The following is a 20792-nucleotide window of genomic DNA, read 5'->3' on the forward strand; positions in this document are numbered from 1 at the left end:
CTGTTATTAGAGAGAGAATGGGCGCGCCTGGGCCTCTTGTCACTGCAAATGAACCTCGCAGGTGCTTGTGCCACTTTGTGTATCTGGGTTTAAATGGATACTGGGGACTCAAAAGCTGAGTGGGCAAGCTTTCTAAGCAAATAAATGTCTTTAGATGGCCAATGAGCCATTTCCCCAGCTCAAGACCAAGATTTTCTAGTGCTCTGTTCTCCTTCTCCAGCACGTATATTGGGCACTCCCATCAAATGAGTTTGTGATACCCTGAAGCCAGTAAGACGGGCAGCGCTTGTAAGTGGACCTTCCTTAATAGCTTGGTTTATCACTATTATAGTCACCGTGAAGACAATGAGTCAGGAAGGGTATATCCCCATTTTCCACTTGTTTTCTCCCACAGTGCATCCCTTTTTTCTTCTTTCTGTTCTTCAGGTATTTCCTCCCCTTATCAGGAATTGTTAAGTTAGGTCCCAGGATTTTTCTTTCTTCTCTCTCTCTTTTTAAGGTCCCAGGATTTCTGCAGGAAATTCTGCTCAGCTGGAACTAGAAACATTCCTGGGGGAATACCTGCTTGTGCAGACAAAACCTTCTCTTACCCCAAGATGAGGATAAAGATGTCCTTCCTGAGAGTAGATCAGGCACCCAATATCCCCGAGCAGGTGCTGGTCAGCCAAGTGGAACTGGAAGATGGACACATGTGCTCTGCCCTGCCTTGGACACCTACTGAAGTTTCTTGTAGATGAAGAGCACACTGCAATTTTTAGTAAATGTTTAATTGGTTCCACCAGCAATTCCAGTACACTTTTCATGTATGGAAGCATTATCAAGCTACCCAGGGGGTTCATGAGATGTGGGGGTCATTCAAGAGACACCCAGATTCACAGCCCACTCCACAGACCAGGTGGCTTCTTGAAAAATGAAGGGTTTGCCTGATCGTGTCAAGCGGGAAAAACAATGCAAGGTAAGGGAGGAACAGGCCTCAGCCTACATTTTTGGCTACAGGAAGGAGGAAAGGCAGGAGATAACTAGAAGTACATGTTCAAGTTGATAAGGGTCTCCATCTCTCTAGTATCAGGGAGCTCCCCCTCCCCAAGGGTCTCCTGTCATCTTTTTATCTTCATAATTCATATTTCTGTAGTTCAAACCCAAGTTTTGAATTCTAAGTTCCAGCTTCTAGGTTCCAAGTTCCTGTTGCATTTCTGTCTTCTGCGACTAGGTAGAATTCTGTATCTTCGAACCTGGCTCTTTTGAGGCTTTACGGCAGTTCCAGGTTTTTACTGGCAGGAGGGACTTACCTCCCACTTCCTGGTCTATCAAGTGGAGACCAGGGAATACCTGATGGCCAGGCCTGGTCTGACTTCCTCCTTTCCTATCCCACCTCTAACTCCTGATCATGTCCCATGGCTCTGTGCAACAAAGCCATGTCCATAATGATATCTGGGGACTGGTGGCCTTGAGATGAGGAATCGTAGGGGGGAATGAAAGCCTAAGGTCGCTATTCTTCATTCAGGAAAATTAGAAACATCTTCCAGCATGGCCTAAGGAAATGTTTAGGGTATGGACAGGGCTGTAAGTACTCAGAAGGCATCATCTTGGCACTGAACACTGCCCTTGAGAGTTCTTCCAGTGCCAGGAGCAAGCCACACCAGCAGGCCTAGAAGTTCCTCTGTCCCCAGTTGTCCTGAGGGAGAAGAGGGAAGAGGTGGAGGCAGCAACTGCATCACTGGAGAGGAGAAATCTTCAAAGGGATCATGATTCGTGACTCCATGTGTCGTACCAAGGGGACTGTGGAGAGAAAGGCAGAGGTCACAGAGGGGCAGAAGCAAGGCAGCTCCCTGACTAGCACTCCCACCCTCACAGGAAGGGAAAAGAGGCCTCCCAACATTGAAAGAGGAAAGCGCCATTGCCCTTCCAATAGGGCCCATGCACTGGAGAGGTTGCGTAGCAGTTGTAGGTGCTTGCCTATAAAGCCTAATGACCCAGGTACGAGTCCCCTGGACCCATATAGATGCACAAGGTGGCACATGCATCCAGTGCTTGTTTACAGTGGCTAGAAGCCCTGGCATGCCCATTCTTTCTCTTGCTCTCAAATAAATAAAATATTTTAAAACATTAAAAGGGCCTATGCAAAGTATCAGCTATCCACAATTACAGAATAAGACACAACTTAGGCAGTGTTAAAATGAACACTTTAAAAAAGAAAACAAAACTAAGCTAGAACTGGAGAGATGGCTTAGTGGTTAAGGCATTTGCCTGTGAAGCCAAAGGACCCAGGTTCAATTCCCCAGGACCCACGTAAGACAGATGCACAAGGGGCACATGTGTCTGGAGTTTGTTTCCAGTGGCTAAAGGCCCTGGAATTCCCTCCCTCCCTCCCCCCCCCCCCTGCTTGCAAATAAATAAATTTAATTAAAGGGGCTGGAGAGACATAAGGTGTTTGCCAGCAAAGTCAAAGGACCTTGGTTCGATTCCCCAGGACCCACGTAATCCAGATGCCTAAGGTGGTGCATGTGTCTGGAGGCCCTGGTGCACCCATTCTCTACCTCTCTCTCTCTTTCTGTGTCTGTGTGTGTATGTGTGTCTACCTCTTTCCCTCTCTCGCTCTTTCAAATAAGTAAAATAAAATTTAAATTTTAAAAAAGCTAGGGTGGGACTGGAGAAATGGTTTATCTGTTAAGGCATTTGCCTGCAAAGCCAAAGGATCCCAGTTTGATGCTCCAAGACCCACATAAGCCAGATGCACAAGGGAGCACATGTATCTGGAATTCATCTGCAGTGGCTAGAGGCCCTGGCATGCCCATTTTCTCTCTCTCTCTCACAAATAAAAAATAAATAAATAAACAGGATGGCTTACTGGTTAAAACACTTGCCTGCAAAACCAAAGGACCCAGGTTCCATTCCTCAGGACCCACATAATCCAGATGCACAAAGTGGCATGTGTCTAGTTTGTTTGCAGCAGCTGGAAGCCCTGGCATGCCTCTCCAGTTCTAGTTTAGTTTTGTTTTCTTTTTTAAAGTGTTCATTTTAACACTGCCTAAGTTGTGTCTTATTCTGTAATTGTGGATAGCTGATACTTTGCATAGGCCCTTTTAATTTTTTTTCTCTCTCTCTCTCTCTCAAATAAATAAATAAAATATTTTTTAAAATTAAAAAAAATTGCCAGGTGTGGTAGCTCACACCTTTAATTTCAGCACTTGGGAGGCAGAGGTAGGAGGATTTCCATGAGTTCAAGACCACCCTGAGACTACATAGTAAATTCCAGGTCAGCTTGGACTAGAATAAAACCCTACCTCATAAATAACAAAAAAAGAAAAAATCTAACCAGGCATGGTGGCACATGCCTAGTGATTAAAAGTGCTTGCTTACAAAGTCTCAAGGCCTGGGTTCAATTCTCCAGTATCCACATAATGCCAAATGCACAAAGTGGCATGTGTTTGGAGTTTGCATTGGCAGGAAGCCCTGGTGCACCCGTACTCACTCATTTTGTCTTTCTCAAATAAATAAAAACTTTAAAAAAAAAAACTGTAATAAGGGCCAAGTGTGGTGTGTCATGTCTTTAATCCCAGCCTCAGAAGGCCAAGTTAGGAGGATCTCCATGAGTTCCAGGCCAGCCTGAGACCACACAGTGAATTCCAGGTTAGTCCGGGTAAGAGGAAGACCCTACCTTAAGAAAACAGAAGATCAAGAAATTGTAGTTAAGCCTGGGGACATGGCTCAGCAGTTAAGGCGCTTGCCTGAAAAGCCTAACAACCTGGGTTCAGTTCTCCAGTACCCATGTAAAGATAGATATACAAAGTGGCACATGTGTCTTTTTTGTTTGCAGTGGCTGAAGGCTCTGGCGTGCCCATTCTCAGTCTCTCTTCTCTTTCTCTGCTTGCAAATAAATGAATGAATAAATATTTTTGAAAGGTTTTAAAAAAAAGCAGGGGCTGAAGAGATAGCTCAGTCGTTAAAACCCTTGCTTGCAAAACCTAACAACTGTGGTTTGGTTCCCCAGTACTCATGCAAAGCCAGATGCACAAAGTGGTACATGCATCTGGAGGGTTTTTTGTTTTGTCTTGTTTTGTTTTGTTTTGTTTTGTTTTGTTTTGTTTTGTTTTGCAGTGGCTAGAAGCCCTGGTGTGCCCCTTCTCTCTGTCTCTGCTTGCAAATAAATAATTTTTTCCTCTCAGTCTGCTATTTTCTCTCTTTCAATTAAATTTAAAAAAAAATTGTTTTTGTTTTTTCAAGGTAGGGTCTCACTCTAGCCCAGGCTGACCTGGAATTCACTATTTAATCTCAGGGTGGCCTCAAACTCACAGTGATCCTCCTCCCTGTGCCTCCCGAGTGCTGGGATTAAAGGCATGCGCCACCACACCTAGCCAAAAAAAAAAGTGTTTTTTTTTTTTGTTTTTTTTTAAAGTGAGTTCTCAAGGGAAAGAGAGATGGCTCATCAGTTAAGGCACTTGCCCACAAAACCTGATGACTCGGGTTCAATTCTCTAATACCCACATAACACCAGATGCACAAAGTGGTGCATATATCTGGAGCTCATTTGTAGTGGCTAGAGGCCCTGGTGTGCCAATTCTCTCTGTGTGTCTCTCTCTGTTTGCAAATAAATATTTCCAAAAGAAAAGTCAGTTCTTGGGCTGAAGAGATGGCTTAATGGTTAAGGCGTTTCCCTGCAAAGCCAAAGGACCCAGGTTCAATTCCCCTGGACCCACATAAGCCAGATTCACAAGGCGGCACATGCATCTGGAGTTTGTTTGCAGTGGCCAGTGGCCCTGTTGTGTCCATTTTCTCTCTCTCTCCCTCTCTCAAATAAATAAATATTTTAAAAAAAAAAAAAAGATAGTTCTCCATCACTGGAGCTAATGAAGTGAGGCTAACTCTCCTTGTAGAAGGGATTCAATCCTCGGGACTTCCAGATGACTTGCAAAGGCTCCACTGCCTCCTGCTCTGGGGAAGTACTCACCAGTATAGTAAACGTTCTCATCCCAGCCCCTCTTCCTCCAGGCCGCATTTCGAGTCTCCTCCCGAGACTGCAGGTCTTTGTAAGCTGTGAGAGAGGCACAGGTTCATTCCTCAGCTCTTCGGCACAGGGCCCCTTCCAGTGCCCTACTATCTCTTCCTCCACAGATGCCTCCCTTCCCACTGTCAGCAAACATTGCTTTGTCAATCTTATCTCATCACATGTATAAAAAAGATTCATTTCTAACGATTACAAATAATATTTACAGAAACAAGGCAAGGAGAGAAGTCAGAAAAGAGCTTAGGGGAGCATTCTGGGGGGGGGGTGCAATGTAACGCTCAGAGCTAGAGCATCCTAGCTCTAGGAGGCAGCAGTGCAAAGGCCCTGTGGTGGAGAAAGGCCCACAAGGGGCTGAAACGTACACATGTTGACAGCTCTTGACTACATTTCCACCCCCAAACTCCGGTGGACTTAAAACTCCTTATGCCAGTGCTCACGGGACCTCTCTATTTGGATGCAGCTGCAGCCTTAATGTCGTACTATCTGCAAGGGCCCAACTTACAAACTCCAGTCCCTCCACCCTGCTCCTTCTTAGGGGGAGCCTGGGAGCTCTTCTGGAATATTCTCTTCCCTTTGTGTGCTCCCCCCAACTCTAGGCACTTCATGCTGAAGTTCCATTGGCTCAGGTCAGACCGGGTCCTCGCCTGAAGTCATGTGAGTGACCGTCTTCTGGTGCCAAGTTGCTTCTCTTGCTCCCCTAGCAGGCACTCTGGGCACAGCCCAGGACAGCCGTAGGAATCATGGGACACTACTACAGGCAGCATCCCACAGCAGTCGTGACAAACCCCAGCTCATCCCCATGGCCTGATCTGATGGCTGACCTCTTTCTCTACTCCATCCATCTCCTCATGCTCTTTTCCACCCCCTCCACAGCAGCCTCCTTTCCAAACATCAAAAGCCTTTTCCCACCACAGAGCCTTTACACATGCTATTCCCTCTGCTTGCAATGCTCTCCCCAGCAATCCACGCCTGGTTCTTTCTCACCCTTTAGCTCAAGACTTGCATTTTACTCCTCATGGAAACCTTTTCTTTCCCCCTCAGTGTTTCAAGATAGGGTCTCAGCCAGACATGGTGGTGCACGCCTTTAATCCCAGCACTTGGGAGGCAGAGGTAGGAGGATCGCTGTGAGTTCCAGAAGGCACCCTGAGACTACATAGTGAATTCCAGATCAGCCTGGGCTAGAGACCCTACTTCAGAAGAAAAAAAAAAAAGATAGGGACTCACTCTTCCTTGGTTGACCCAAGCCAAGGTAAAGCCCCCACAACTTTTAACGCTGTCTTGGCTTCTTCAGACATCTGTACTAGTTTGTGTGTGAGGTAGCATCCCCTGCTTAAACACAAGTGCTGGGAAGACGCTGCGGTATCCACGTGTTTTAGATGGACACAAACACAGGCTCCGTCCCCAACCTACCCCAGAGGTGGTGCACCACATAGAGCTCTCCTATTTGCGAGAAGAAGCCGCCCACTGCCTCCTGGTTCTCCTGCCGGTACTTGATGGCTCGAGCCCTGGAGATAGCAAAGAATGTGAACCAGAGGCCAGGCTGTCAGCAAGGGCTCCACGGTGGGGCCCAGGCTGATTCCTTGGTCATATGTCATGGGAGAAGTCTGAGGCGGGGCCTGGGACAGCTCTCAAAGATGCAGGGGAATGGATTCTGAAGTGGATCCACCGGCTGGTGTCCTACCAAGGAAGCCACCTCATGTTCTATGAGCTCTGAACCTCCTGGTGGACCTTTCTTTGGAATCCAGGAGGGACAGAAGATGCTAGGTTCTTTGGGATATGGCCCTGGAAAACTGCCCCTCCCCCCAGGAACCTTATGGGACAGAAGAGCATGGGGCCCGTGACACTCGCAACCAGAATGCTGGCACTCACCAGTTATTCCCCCACTCGATCATGGTTCCCGGCTGAAAGAGACCCACAGGGAAGGCGGAGTGAGTCCCATCTTGGACTTCCAGCATTACAGAGGGGTCAGGAGTGGGAAACTATCGTCTTCCCCAGATCCAGGGTCCTCATTCACGGGTCTGACTCACACTTAGTGAACCCACAGGGAGGGACAGAAGCAGAGGCCTAGCACAGGTTAAGGGCTGGGGTATCAGGCCCACCCCTCTTGGGCAGCAACAGAGCAGCAGGGAAGGTGGGAGGCAAGAGGGGCTCTGTTGGGAGGAGGCACCTTGAGTTTGTATGTTCTCAGCTCATAGATGTTGGGGCCAGCTCTGGGCTGTGGCTCATTCCAAAAGCTGAACTCCAGAAGCAACTGGTTTCTCCTCGACAGCAGCATCCGGCTCCGCTCCTTCCGGAACTCCAGGTACTCCTGCGGGCAGGGCAGTGTAGGCATGGCAGGCAGCCGGGAGATGTGCCCTACCCTGGCGGTGTGTCTCGTGGGTGGAAGAGGCCCACACAGACCTGGGCCGGAGGCAACATGCAGAGCGGGTGCTGACCTACCTTGTTGTTTTTGAGCTTGTTCATACAGTCCATAAGGGCTGGGTAGCCACCAGAGAATCGCCACAAGTGCACTGTTAGGGGGACAGTGCAGGTTAGGAGCGCACGGGCGGGGGAGGGGGAGGCTGCCTGACTTACCCCATGGCCAGCTAAGAACATATATGTGGGCCGGGTGTGGTGGCGCACGCCTTTAATGCCAGCGCTCGGGAGGCAGAGGTAGGAGGATTGTGAGTTTGAGGCCATCCTGAAGCTACGTTAGTGAATTCCAGGTCAGCCTGGACCAGAGTGAAACCCTACCTCAAAACAACAACAACAACAAAAAAAAAAACCCTAAAAACTAACTAAATAAATAAATGTGTATGTGTGTGTTTGTCAATTGGGGGGGGGGTGCCTAGTACCCAGTCTTCTCAGTTCCCTTTGCCTTGAAAGAGCAGTCCAGTATGTGTGGCAACAACCATACATGCAAGCCCACCTGGGTTTGAGATCTAGCTCTGACGGGTAGCCCTGGACCCGTCTAGGGTTCAGCATTCTCAAAATGGGGATAATGCTCCCACAAGCCTTCCTTAACTAGCAGGAAGCGGTGGGGCCGGGGAGCGGCTAGTGCAGAGCATGCGCTGCAAGGGCACAAAAGCCTGGGTTTCATCCTCATCCAGCACCACAAAGCAAACAAGAGCCAATCGGGGGTGTCCCCCATGCCAGGCGCAGCAGCACACATCAGAATAACCAGCAGGCACGGGAGGGGCAGGACAGACCCAAGGAAGAAGGAGGCCAGAGGAGCTGATCCCCAACATTCCAGCAGGACTGGGCTGTAATGCCGTGGTAGAGATGGCTCAGTGGTTAAAGACACTTCCTGGCAAAGTCTGCCCAGCTGGGCTCGATTCCCCAGTACCTACATAGAGCCAGCTGTACAAAGTGGAGCATGGATCTGGGGTTTGTTTGCAGTGGTGAGAAGCCCTGGAGTGCCCATGCATTCATTCACATTCATTCTCTCTCTCTCTCAAGCGCTCTGTCAAATAAGTGTATTTTATTATTTACTTATTTGTAAGCAGAGAGAGACAGAAAGAAGAGAGACAGAGAAAGACACAAAGAGAATGGGCATGCCAGGGTATCTAGCCACTGCAAATGAACTCCAGACACATGCACCACTTTGTGCATCTGAAGAAATAAATATATTTTAGAAGACACACAACAACAACAAAAATATTTTGCTGGGGTTGGTAGTGCATGCCTTTAATCCCAGCACTTACAGGCTGAGATAGGAGAATCACTGTGTTTTCAAAGCCAGCCTAAGACTACACAGTGAATTCCAGGTCAGCCTAGGCTACAGTGATACCCTATCTCAAACCAACCAACCAACCATAGGGACTAGAGAAGCAGCTCAGGACAGGGCTTTCCGAGCATGCATAAAGCCCTGCTTAGCAAAACACCATGCGCCGCCATGCCCTAATCCCAGCATTCCACGGGGGTGGGAGGAGTGCAGGCTGAAAGATGAGCAGTTCAGGCCAGCCTAGGCTACATTGTTTCACAAAAAGGAAATGAGGGGAAAAGAAACAAGTAACAGGCAAGTAAAGAATGTTACAAAGTAGCCGGGTGTGGTGGCGCACGCCTTTAATCCCAGCACTCGGGAGGCAGAGGTAGGAGGACTGCCATGAGTTCAAGGCCACCCTGAGATGACAGAGTTAATTCCAGGTTAGCCTGGACCAGAGTGAGACCCTACCTCGAAAAACCAAAAAAAAAAGAATGTTACAAAGTATATGTAGGGGTCTGAGGAACAGTAGTTAAAAACGTTTGCTTGTTGCCAGGTGTGGTGGCTCATGCCTTTAATCCCAGCACTTGGGAGGCAGGAGGATTGCCATGAGTTTGAGGCCACCCTGAGACTACGTAGTGAATCCCAGGTCAGCCTGGGCCAAAGCAACACTCTACCTCAAAACAAACAAACAAACAAACAAACAAAAAACGCTTGCTTGCAAAGCCTATGGCCCAGTTTATTCCCCAGTACCAGGTAAAGCCAGATGTACAAAGTGACAGATGTATCTGGAGTTGGTTTGCAGTGGTAAGAGGCCCTGATGCACCCATTCGCTCTCAAAAGGCAGGGTAGAGTTGAGGGTTGTTGGCTGACCAGTGGTTTGACTTCTCATTCCAACCTCTCTCTCATTTGCAGCTAAAAGGCACTTGCCCTTTTGGTGGCACACGCCTTTAATCGCAGCACTCAGGAGGCAGAGGTAGAAGGATCACCATGAGTTTGAGGCTACCCTGAGACTACATCGTGAATTCCAGATCAGCCTGGACTAGACTGAGACCCTACCTTGAAAAAAACAAAAAATAAAAATAAAAGGCACTTGATCACAAAGCCTGTAGTCCTGGGCTCGATTCCTCAAGAACCCACATAAAGCCAAATGCATAACATGGCACATGTGTCTGGTGTTGGTTTGCAGCAGCAAGAGACCCTGAGGTGCCCATTCTCATTCTCTCTCTCTTTCTCTCATAAATAGAAATATTTTTAAATCGGGCATGGTTGCACATGCCTTTAATCCTAGCACTTGGGAGGCAGAGGTAGATTGGTATGAGTTTCCAGGCCAGCCTGAAACTTTAATCCCAGCACTCAGGAGGCTGAGATAGGAGGATCACTGTGAGTTCAAGACCAACCTAAGACTACATAATAAATTCCAGGTCAGCCTGGGCTAGAGCTAAACCCTACCTCGAAAAAACAAAAAATAAAAATTAAAATAAAAAAAAATTTTTGGAGGGGGGCTGGAGAGATGGCTTAGCAGTTAAGACATTTGCCTATGAAGCCAAAGGACCAAGGTTCAATTCTCCAGAACCCATGTAAGCCAGATGCTCAAGGTGGCACATGCAGTGGCTGGAGGGCCTGGTGTGCCAATTCTCTATATATCTATCTGCCTGTCTCTCTCAAATAAACAAATTAAAATTAAAAAATATATTTTTAGGGCTGGAGGGATGGCATAGCCCTTAAGGCACATGCCTCAGAAGCCTAAGGACCCAGGTTCGATTCTCCAGGTCCCACATAAGCCAGATGCACATGGCGGCGCATGTGCACGTGTGTCGAGTTCATCTGCAGTGGCTAGAGGTCCTGGCGTGTCCATTCTCACTCCCCCTCCCTCTTTCTCCTTATCTCTAATAAATAAATAAATAAATAAATAAATAAAAATAAGTCGTAAGGGCTGGAGAGATGGCTTAGCGGTAAGGCGTTTGCCTGCAAAGCCAAAGGACCCAGGTTTGATTCCCCAGGACCCATGTAAGCCAGATGCACAAGGGGCATATGCACCTGGAGCTCACTTGCAGTGGCTACAGGCCCTGGCATGCCCATTCTCTGTCTGTCTCTCTTCTCTCTTATCTCTCTCGTTCTCTGCTTGCAAATAAAAATAAATAAATAAATATTTAAAAAATAAATCTTAAAAAAGTGTCTTTTTAAAAGAAAGGCAGGTGAACCACTCCAACATTCAGGAGGCTAAGACAGGAAGATCTATGTAGGCTAGGCTACATAGTGAGCCCCTGTCTCAAATAGAAAGGAAAGACAGAGCCGGGCATGGTAGCACATGCCTTTAATCCAAGCACTTGGGAGGCAGAGGTAGGAGGATAGCCGTGAGTTCAAAGCCACCCTGAGACTATATAATGAATTTCAGGTCAGCCTGGACCAGAGTGAAACCCTACCTCAAAAAAATAAAAAAATAAAAAATAAATAAATAAATAAGAAGAAGAAGAAGAAGAAAAGAAAGAAAGAAAGGAAGGAAGGAAGGAAGGAAGGAAGGAAGGAAGGAAGGAAGGAAGGAGGGAGGGTAAGGGGGAGGAGGGAAGGGAAGGGAAAACAGTTCACGTGAAGCAGGCCAGGGAGAAAGAATGTTTCTGTACAGGGATGGCATTAATGTACACTTAGAAGTAGAGACAGCAGGGCTGGAGAGATGACTTAGTGGTTAAGCGCTTGCCTGTGAAGCCTAAGGACCCCGGTTCAAGGCTTGATTCCCCAGGACCCACGTTAGTCAGATGCACAAGGGGGCGCACACTGGAGTTCGTTTGCAGCGGCTGGAGGCCCTGGCACGCCTATTCTCTCTCTCTCTCTCTCTCTCTCTCTCTCTCTTTCTCTGTCCGGCGCTTTCAAATAAATAAACAAAAAAATTTTTTTTTTTTTAAATGAAGTAGAGGCAGCAACGGTCCACGTAGGCTCTGATGAATCCCTGGCAAGGCAGCACAGTGAGCACAGGATGTGGTCAAGTGAGGCTGGCGACTGGGCAGGGAAGGACTCACAGGTCTCATGGGCCGCCTGAGAGCGTTGGGGAGCCATGAGAGGTGTGTGGCAAGGAAATGAGGCAACAAGGTGTGCATTTAGAAACACACAACTTGGGCTGGAGAGATGGCTTAGCGGTTAAGGCGTTTGCCTGCAAAGCCAAAGGATCCCAGTTCCTCCAGGACCCACATAAACCAGACGCACAAGGGGGCAAGGCATCTGGAGTTCGTTTGTAGTGGCTGGAGGCCCTGATGTACCCATTCTCTCTCTCTCTCTCTTTTTCTCTCTCTGTCTCTGCCTCTTTCTCTCTCTCTCAAACAAATGAATAAAATTAAATAAAAGTTTTTTTAGAAACACGCTACTCCCAACATGCCCTGGAACTACTGTAAAAAGAGAAGGCAACCGGATGTGAGAAGTCTGGGGGTCTGGGCTGGGCAGCCACAGTGCCCTTACCTGCCTGGTCTTGCTCCCCATACCATGTGTTCCAGTTGCCCACAAGCGAGCAAGGGTAGTCCTCATCCAGATGCAGCTTGGGCAGAACAGCCTCCCTGCGAGAGGGACATAGAAAGGGGTCTTGCAACAGCTATCAGGACCCCTGAAGTAAGGGTTGTGACCCAGGACTCCAGGACTGGGCCTGTCTACTCTTACAAAAATACTCTTACAGCCGGGCATGGTGGCGCACGCCTTTAATCCCGGCACTTGGGAGGCAGAGGTAGGAGGATTGCTGTGAGTTCAAGGCCACATAGTGTGTTCCAGGTCAGCCTGGACTAGAGCGAAACCCTACCTCAAAAAACAAACAAACAAACAAACAACAACAAAAAAAACCCTTAGGACTTCCAGATCCCCTTGGATTTCAACAAGAATGAGGCAGAGGATGTTGTAAAGATTTGCTGACATAGAGGGTAGAGGGACCCTTCCCCCCACCAATCCCCACAGGAGCTGGGAACAGTGGATGGAAAAGGAAGGATGCTCACGTTAGACTGTTGTAGGCATCCAGACATTCAGGCTTCACATTGTGAACTGCAACAGAGGATAGAGACCAAGGTGAAACGGGATGGATGTTGGGGGACGTGTGTGTGTACGTGTGTGTGTTCAGAGTGGGCAAACCCCATCAGAGTCAGGGCTCCCCGGACAACAAGAGATGTTCCCAGGCTACAGTGTCTCAGGTCCTCAAAGGCCTGAGAAGGCAGGGCTGGCCACTCACACTGGATCTTGTAGAGGTTACTGGTCTCCTTCTTGGACAGCAGAGTGGAGTGGGCATCCTTCCGGGGATCCACTTTGTGCACAAAGAGGGAACGGAACCAGCTGCCTTCATTGTCCTTTGAATAGAAACTGCAGGGCAGAAGAATTCAGGGGGCCATGTAGGGGGCAGTGGGGAGTTCTAGCAATTCTATAGACACAAATGTTTCATACACCCACAGCCCAATTACACATGTCCCTGAGACGTTGGCCTTCCTAAAAGCCATTTGGCTTCCAAACCACACATGGCCATTATTAGATGCAAGGCACATCAGAAAGACCATTCCTGGTCTGGGGAGATGGCTAAGTGGTTAAAAGTGCTTGCTTACAAAGCCTAGTGGCCCAGGTTTGAGTCCCTAATACCCACATAAAACCAGGTGCACAAAGTGGTGCATGCATCATTAATAGTGGCAAGAGGCCCTGGTGCACTCATTCATTCTCTCCTCTGAGTCTCCCTTTCTCCCTCAAATAAATAAATAAATAAATTTTGTTGGTTTTTTGAAGTAGGGTCTCACTGTAGGTGTGTGCCACCACGACCAACAAAAATAGTTTTTAAAAGACCATTCCCTGAACCGGGAGTGGTAGTGCATGCCTTTAATCCCAGCACTCAGGAGGCAGAGATAGGAGGATCACCGTGAGTTTGAGGCCAGCCTGACCCTGACACTACATAGTAAATTCCAGGTCAGCCTGGACTAGAGCGAGACCCTACCTTAAAAAAAAAAGAGAAAGAGAGAGAGAGAGAGACCATTCCGAGGCTGGAGAGATGACTTAGCAGTTAAGGCATTTGCCTATGAAGCCAAAGGACCCAGGTTCAATTCCCCGGGACTCACATAAACCAGATGCACAAGGTGGCACACACATCTGAAGTTTGTAGTGGCTAAAGGTCCTGGTGCGCCCATTCATTCTCATTCTCTCTCTCTGCCTCTATCTTTCTCAAATAAATAAAATAGAATAAAAATATAGGGGACTGGAGAGATGGCTTCACGGTTAAGGCACCAGCCTGCAAAGCCAAAGGAGACAGGTTCAATGCACCATGACCCACGTAAGTCAGATGCACATGGCATATGCACCTGGAGTTCGTTTGCAGTGGCTGGATGCCCTGGAGTGCGCTCTCTCTCTCTCTTCAAATAAATAAGATATTAAAATCATATATATACACATATATATGTGTGTATATATATCTTAAAAGACCATTCTACCAGACATGGAGGCGCATGCCTTTAATCCCAGCACTCAAAAGGCAGAGGTAGGAGTACTGCCATGAGTTCAAGGCCAGCCTGAGACTACACAGTGAATTCCAGGTCAGCCTGAGCTAAAGTGAAACCCTACCTTGAAAACCTAAAAAACCAAAAAAGAGAGAGAGAGAAAGAGAGAGAGATAGAGAGAGAGAAAGAAAGACCATTCCTAGCCAGGCAGGTTAGCACATGTCTTTAATCCCAGCACTCAGGAGGTTGAGGTAGGAAGATCACCTTGATCTTAAGGCTGGCCAGTCTGGGACTACATAGTGAATTCCAGGTCATCAGGTCAGCCTGGTCTAGAGTGAGACCTTGGGGGTGGGGGAAAAGAGGGTGTGATGGCTAATCTTATAATCTTATCAATTTGACTGGATTTGGAATAACCGCAGAGACACATCCACTGCTCACAATGACCTTCTTACCTCTGCCTCCAGAGTGCTGGCTTTAAAGGCGAGCACCACCATGCCTGGCTATTTTACTATATGTCATTGTTCATTTTCAGGAGGTTAAGACAGACACTCAGAGTTTAAGGAACTTACCAAGGTCACAGAAAATCAGGGTGCAAAGCCCTTGCCTTGAAAACCAGCCCTGGCCAGAGGGGGAGGGGACACTGAGGGATGTGAGTGACCCTTTGGGAGCGGGCTGCTTCCCCTGGAAAGTGTGGTGGGATGAGGAAAGTGGGTTTGTTTGTCCAGCAAGACCTTTGCTCCAGAACTAGGCTCTTGGTCATTCATTAACATAAGTAGTTATCAAGATAAATAGCCAGTGCTGAGGAAAGAGCCTGGGGTCTGGAAGGCTGGGGAAGGACGGGAAGGGAAGGGGAGGAGTCCAGGAGTGATGCCTCCCATCTCTTTCCATTCTGGAATCTGGCCTACCACTTTCTATAGACTAGTTTCCCCACCTGTCAAGTAAGCAAAACAGAACAACGATTCTGAGATTTTTTTTTCTTTTTCTTTTCTTTTTTCTTTTTCCTTTTTCTTATTTATTTATTTTGTTTTCTTGAGGTAGAGTCTCCCTCTAGCGCAGGCTGACCTGGATTTCACCACATAGTCTTAGGGTGGTCTGGAACTCATGGTGATCCTTCTGCCTCCTGAGTTCCTGGACAAGTTCTAGAAAAAAGGAATCCATGGGGGTGGGGCACAGCTGCAGGAAAATGATGAAAGTCTAAAGGTCATACAAAAGAAAAGGTGAACCTTGGCCTAGAATGTGGGCCTTTTCCTTTCCCAAACACAGCAGCCTTAGAGCTTAAGAGCTCAGCACACACCCAGGTTCTAAGCTCCGCTCAGCTTCCTTCCTCTTTCGGGGCCTCGTTTTCCTCGTCTATACCTAGTGGCTGGAGAACGGGTCTAAGAGGCTTAGGAGGACAGCTGACATCGCTACTTCTTTTTAAAAAAAAAAAAAAAAAAAGTTTATTTGCAAACAGAGAAATATGTTAAGAGAGAGAAAGTACGAGCATGCCAGGGCATCTGGCTACTGCAAATGGAATTCCAGATTCATGTGCCACTTTGTGTATCTGGCTTATGTGGGTCCTGGGGAACCAGATCCAGGTCATTAGGCTTTGCAGGCAAGAACCTCAGCCCCTGAGCCACCTCTCCAGCCTATAACTACTTTCTTTTGTTTGTTTGTTTTGATTTTTCAAGGGAGAGGCTGACCTGGAATTCACTATGTAGTCTCAGGGTGGCCCCGAACTCACCATGATCCTACCTTTGCCTCTCAAGTGCTGTGATTAAAGGCAGCTTTACCATGCCCGGCTAGTAACATCACTACATCAAACTACCTACCTAAAACATCTCCTGTTCTGACTTTACTCCTCCCTCCTTTTTTTGCTTATTAATTTTATTTATTTGAGAGAGACAGAGAGAGAATAGGTATACCAGGGCCTCCAGCCACTGCAAACAAATTCTAGAGGCATGCGGCACCTTGTGCATCTGGCTTAGGTGGGTACTGAATTGAACCTAGGCCCTTTGGCTTTGCAGGCAAATGCCTTAACTGCTAAGCCATCTCTCCAGCCCATTCCCCCATTTCTTAATCTGACCCTCAATCTTTTGTTTTATTTTCTCCTGTAGTGCTAGAATGGAACCCAGAGCCTTACATATATACATGTGTGTATGTATGTATGTATGTATGTATATGATAGACAAGTGCTCTACCACTAAGCTACAGCCCAGTATGTTATGTTATGATATCATTCCTCTACTCAGTACCTACAAATGTTTCTGCTTGGAATTCCAGCTCCTTTTTAAATTTGGAGACCACAAAGCTATGATACCCTGTCTCACAGAAACCCTGGGGACAGGCCTAGCAATCTGACCTTTTTGAGACAGCCTAGACTAGCTTGAAACTGGCTGGCTCTGATCCTCTTACTTCTTCCTCAAGTGCTAGGATCATAGACATGCAGCAATCTGAGTTTTTAAAAGCCCACTACAAGGCTTGGCTTGATGGAACAGGTAATCTCAGGACTTTAGAGGTGTAGACTGGATGGTCAGGAGTTCCAAGACAGGCAGCCTAGGCGCTATGGGACCCTGTCTCAAAAACAAAAACAAAACCAGGCTGAATAAATATATAAGGGCTGAAGAGATGGCTTAGTGGTTAAGGAGTTTGCCTACAAAGCCAAAGGATCCCAGTTCGATTCTCCAGGACCCATGTAAACCAGATGCACAAGCGGGCACATGCATCTGGAGTTCATTTGCACTGGCTGGAGGCCCTGGCGTGCCCTCCCCCCGCCCTCCTCTTTCTCTCTCTAAAAAAAAAAATCAGGCTGGCTGGGCATGGTGGCACACGCCTTTAATCCCAGCACTTGGGAAGCAAAGGTAGGAAGATCACTGCCAATTCAAAGCCACCCTAACACTACAGAGTGAATTCCAGGTCAGCTTGGGCTAGAGTGAGACCCTACCTCCAAAAAACGAAAAAAAAAAAAAAAAAAAAAGCAAGCCAAGTATGGTGGCACTTGCCTTTTAATCTCAGCATTGCTGAGGTAGGAGGACTACTGTGAGTTCAGGACCAGCCTGGGTTACAGAATGAATGCCAAGTCAGCCTTGGCTAGAGCGAGACCCTGCCTGAACAAAAATCCAACAAGGTGGCGCACACCTGTAATTTCAGCACTTGGGAAGCAGAGGCAAGAGGATCAGAAGTTCAAGGTCCACACTTTTGGTTAGAGAAGCTTCTGTTTTCAGATGATGGTGTAGTAGACAGTTTTAGGTTTATTGAGATGTTTAGACCAGGAACAGTTATGGAAGGATGGGATTTATTGAAGTTTATAGATCTAGGGGAAGTTTTTATAATGGCAGAAGAAGTTGGTTTTTATTTATTTATTTACTTGACAGAGAGAGAGAGAGAGAGAGAGAGAGAGAGAGAGAGAGAGGGAGGATGGGCACACTAGGGCCTCCAGCCACTGCAAACGAACTCCAGACACATGCGCTCCCTTGTGCATTTGTCCAACGTGGGTCCTATGAAATCGAACAGGGGGTCCTTTGGCTTTCCAGGCAAGTGCCTCAAACGCTAAGCCATCCCTCCAGCCCAAAGTTGGTTTTATTTTAATAGGTTTAAAGAGAGAAAATCACAACTCAAAAGCCAAACGTCGAACAGCACATTTTGGGAACTTTAGGTAGAACTAGGCATTTTGTATGTCTTCTGATTGGAATTTTAAACCTACCATCACACCTTAAGATCCTCCCAGTGACATCTCCTCCAGCCATGTGGCTGCAGATCCAAATTACAAACTAAAAATATTGAGGGCCCTCTATTTAAACTACCATGGGCGGTGACCACTGGGATGACTCAAAAGTCACCATAGTGCTGAGAAGTGACAGAGGAGTGCTCAGCACTGAGACACCTCTATCACACCTTCCAAGGCTCGGGGTCCATTGCGGAAGAGGTGGTGGAAAGAATGGAAGACCAAAGGAAGGGTAGGGCTGTTTATAATGCACTCTCCTAGACACAAAATGTCCTGGGTATCTATAACCTCACAGGGCCTGGAACTACCTACACAAGACCTTGATAATAGGAGGAAAAGATGATGACATCAAAATAAAAGAGAGACTAGCAGGGCGGGGCGCACGCCTTTAATCCCAGCACTTGGGAGGCAGAGAAAGGAGGATCGCTGTGAGTATGAAGTCAGTTTGGGACTACAAAGTCAGTGCCAGGTCAGCCTGGACTATAGTGAGACCTTGACTTGAAAATAAATAAATAAATAAACAAACAAACAAATAAATAAATAAATAAAAATAAAATCCTCGGGCTGGAGGGATTAGCGGTTAAGGCGCTTGCCTGCAAAGCCAAAGGACCCAGGTTCAATTCCCCAGGACCCAAGTAAACCAGATGCACAAGCTAGTGCACATGCCTGGTGATTGTTTGCAGTGGCTGAAGGGCCTGGCATGCCCATTCTCTACTTGCCTCTCTCTCTCAAATAAAATAATATAAATATTTTTTAAAAATAAATCCTCACAATTCAGCGAAGGCTAGGGCCATGGTTTCATTGGTAAAGTAACTGCTTAGCATGCCCAAGTCTCTGGGTTCTATTTCTAGTACCACAAAACAAACAACCCCAGTAGACACATCCTGTTACCTCCTTTTACAGATGAATGAGCTTACAGCACAAAGGTCAAACAACCTACCCAAGATCACCCCCTCTTCAAAGGCTCAGTTCTCAAGCAAATTCCTGGCTCATTTCATGATGTCAGCTCTCTGCTTCATTGTGAGGCACCCAGGTGAGGGCACGTGTCCAGCTCTTCCTCTATCCCAGCTGTCCCAAGGTCCCTGGGCACAGGGTTGTAGCGCCACATGGTAAAGTCTAATAGAACCCTAGGACTTTACTCTTGGGCTGGGGCAAGAGGCACCCCCTGCTTCCTTTCCATGGGTGTGTGTGGGGGGGCACAGGTGCTCTGACTTCTTTGGCAAATATTCTCAGCCCTAACCCTACGGGATTGTAGGGCTGGGAAAACAGAAAAATAAGACAATGATTAGGGATAGGGGTAAGTTACCACCAGGGTGATTAGTGCAGAGATGGGGGTGCTATTGCACGGAGGAGCGGGGAGCTGCCCAGGGTCAGTCAGGGGAAGCCAAGCTTTGGAAAGCTATAGCTGAGCACATGGTGTCTGTCTGTCTGTCTCTCTCTCTCTCTGGAGGCCACCAGAGGTGGTACAAAGTGCAGGGTGCACCAGGACACCTAGGTCCCAGATCCAGTGTTGTGTCCCATGGCATGAAGAGTAACCTTGGGCAGCTCTCAACCTCTCTGGCTTGTTGGCTGACCCACCAGGGGAAGCACTCTGTACAGCCATGGCATCCCTGGGAATTCCCCACGGTGCCCCTTCCCCAAGAATTTCCAGAGGAAGGTGCTGCCTGGCCCAGCAGACCCCTCCGTGCGCCCAATCACACTCCCAGGCTAAGTGGGGAGGAAAAGCTGCCACTCCTTCAATCTTCTCCATCCACTCACACTCCAGGGCTCAACACCTGCACCTCCTACTCACCCTGTCTTTTATTTTGAGCCCCAAACCCAGGTCTCCATCAGGACAAAGATCCTGCATAGATAGCGGCGCAACGCCTTTAGTAAACCTCAACACTTGGGAAACTGAGGCAGGAAGAGGACAAGTTTGAAAGCAGCCCGGGCTGCACCTTGTGACCCTGTTTCAAAAACAAGACCTGATCTCTCCCCTCTCCCCACCCTCAACCCCAGCCCCCACCCTCCATTCTTTCCCCCAGGCCTAGATCCTAGCTCCGCCTCTAACCCCTGGATTCCCAGCCGGGGAGTCTCCACCTCTCCCAGCGCACCGCCCGCCGTCAGGCTCTCACCGCACAGCCGCGGCAGCCGCGAGGTCCCCGGCGCGGGGTCCCCGGCTCCCCAGCAGCCGCCGCGCCACCGCAGAGATGCTGCACAGCCGCGGAGCCATGTTGAAGCGGTGCAGGTTGGAGGAAGGCCCCGCCCCGGAGCCAGCGGCGGAGGCGGGGCGCGCCTAGGCCACGCCCCCTTGCTCCCCGAGAATCCAGGTGGACGCCTGCACCCAGACTTATCCCGAGCTCCAGGGATGCTTGGCAACAGTCGGAGTTCGAGCTTCTGCACCTGACTTGATCTGTTACCTTGAACGAGCTTTTTCCCCACTCTGGGCCTCAGTGTTTGAACAAGAAGTCTTGGGGGCGGGGGGGGGGGGGGTTGCTGGAGAGATGGCTTAGGGGTTAAGGCGCTTGCCAGCAAAGCCAAAGGACACACGTTCCATTCCCCAGGCTCCACATCAACCCAGAGGTGCAAGGTGACGCATGCATCTGGAATCCCTTTGCAGTGGCTAGAGGCCCTGGCGCACCCCATTCTCTCTCTCTCTCTCTCTCTTTCTCTCTCTCCAAAAATTACATCTATACACACATGCTTATATATTAAATGTAAACTATGATTTTTTTTCTTATTTATTTGAGACGGAGAGAGAAAAAGTGAGGATGGGCACGCCATGGCTTCCTGCCACTACAAATGTATGTGTCACTTTACATGGGTACCAGAGAATGGAACCTGGGTTGTTAGGCTTTTCAAGCAGGTGCCTCTGACTGCTTGGCTATCTATCCAGCCCGTTTTTTTTTTCTCCTTCAGTTATATAAAGTTGATAGGATGAACATACTATTTGTGTGATTTGTTCATGAAAGAAACTGTGTC

At 48.1% G+C, this 20792-nt stretch overlaps 1 protein-coding gene across 1 annotated transcript; it reads right to left on the minus strand.

The window, feature by feature from the left end:
- Positions 1-751: 751 nt before the first annotated feature.
- On the minus strand, positions 752-20067 carry Nipsnap1 (nipsnap homolog 1). Its single transcript, XM_004664048.2, has 10 exons — positions 19946-20067; positions 12889-13016; positions 12659-12704; positions 12138-12232; positions 7445-7515; positions 7173-7313; positions 6875-6906; positions 6416-6510; positions 4949-5032; positions 752-1779 (listed from the first exon to the last, which is right to left on the minus strand). The coding sequence occupies exons 1-10, from the start codon at positions 20041-20043 to the stop codon at positions 1715-1717; spliced, it is 855 nt and encodes a 284-aa protein (XP_004664105.1). The 5' UTR covers positions 20044-20067; the 3' UTR covers positions 752-1714.
- Positions 20068-20792: the final 725 nt, after the last annotated feature.

The sequence above is a fragment of the Jaculus jaculus genome, chromosome 13 (assembly GCF_020740685.1).
Source record: "Jaculus jaculus isolate mJacJac1 chromosome 13, mJacJac1.mat.Y.cur, whole genome shotgun sequence".
In the NCBI taxonomy this organism is placed as follows: domain Eukaryota; kingdom Metazoa; phylum Chordata; class Mammalia; order Rodentia; family Dipodidae; genus Jaculus; species Jaculus jaculus.

Excerpts from the sequence above, each read along its gene's own strand:
- Nipsnap1 (XM_004664048.2), bottom strand. The coding sequence starts at position 20,043 with ATGGCTCCGCGGCTGTGCAGCATCTCTGCGGTGGCGCGGCGGCTGCTG. Across the intron at positions 12,233-12,658 it reads GATGCCTACAACAGTCTAAC|GGAGGCTGTTCTGCCCAAGC; the intron begins GTGAGCATCCTT and ends TCCCTCTCGCAG. Across the intron at positions 7,516-12,137 it reads TGGGGAGCAAGACCAGGCAG|TGCACTTGTGGCGATTCTCT; the intron begins GTAAGGGCACTG and ends TCCCCCTAACAG.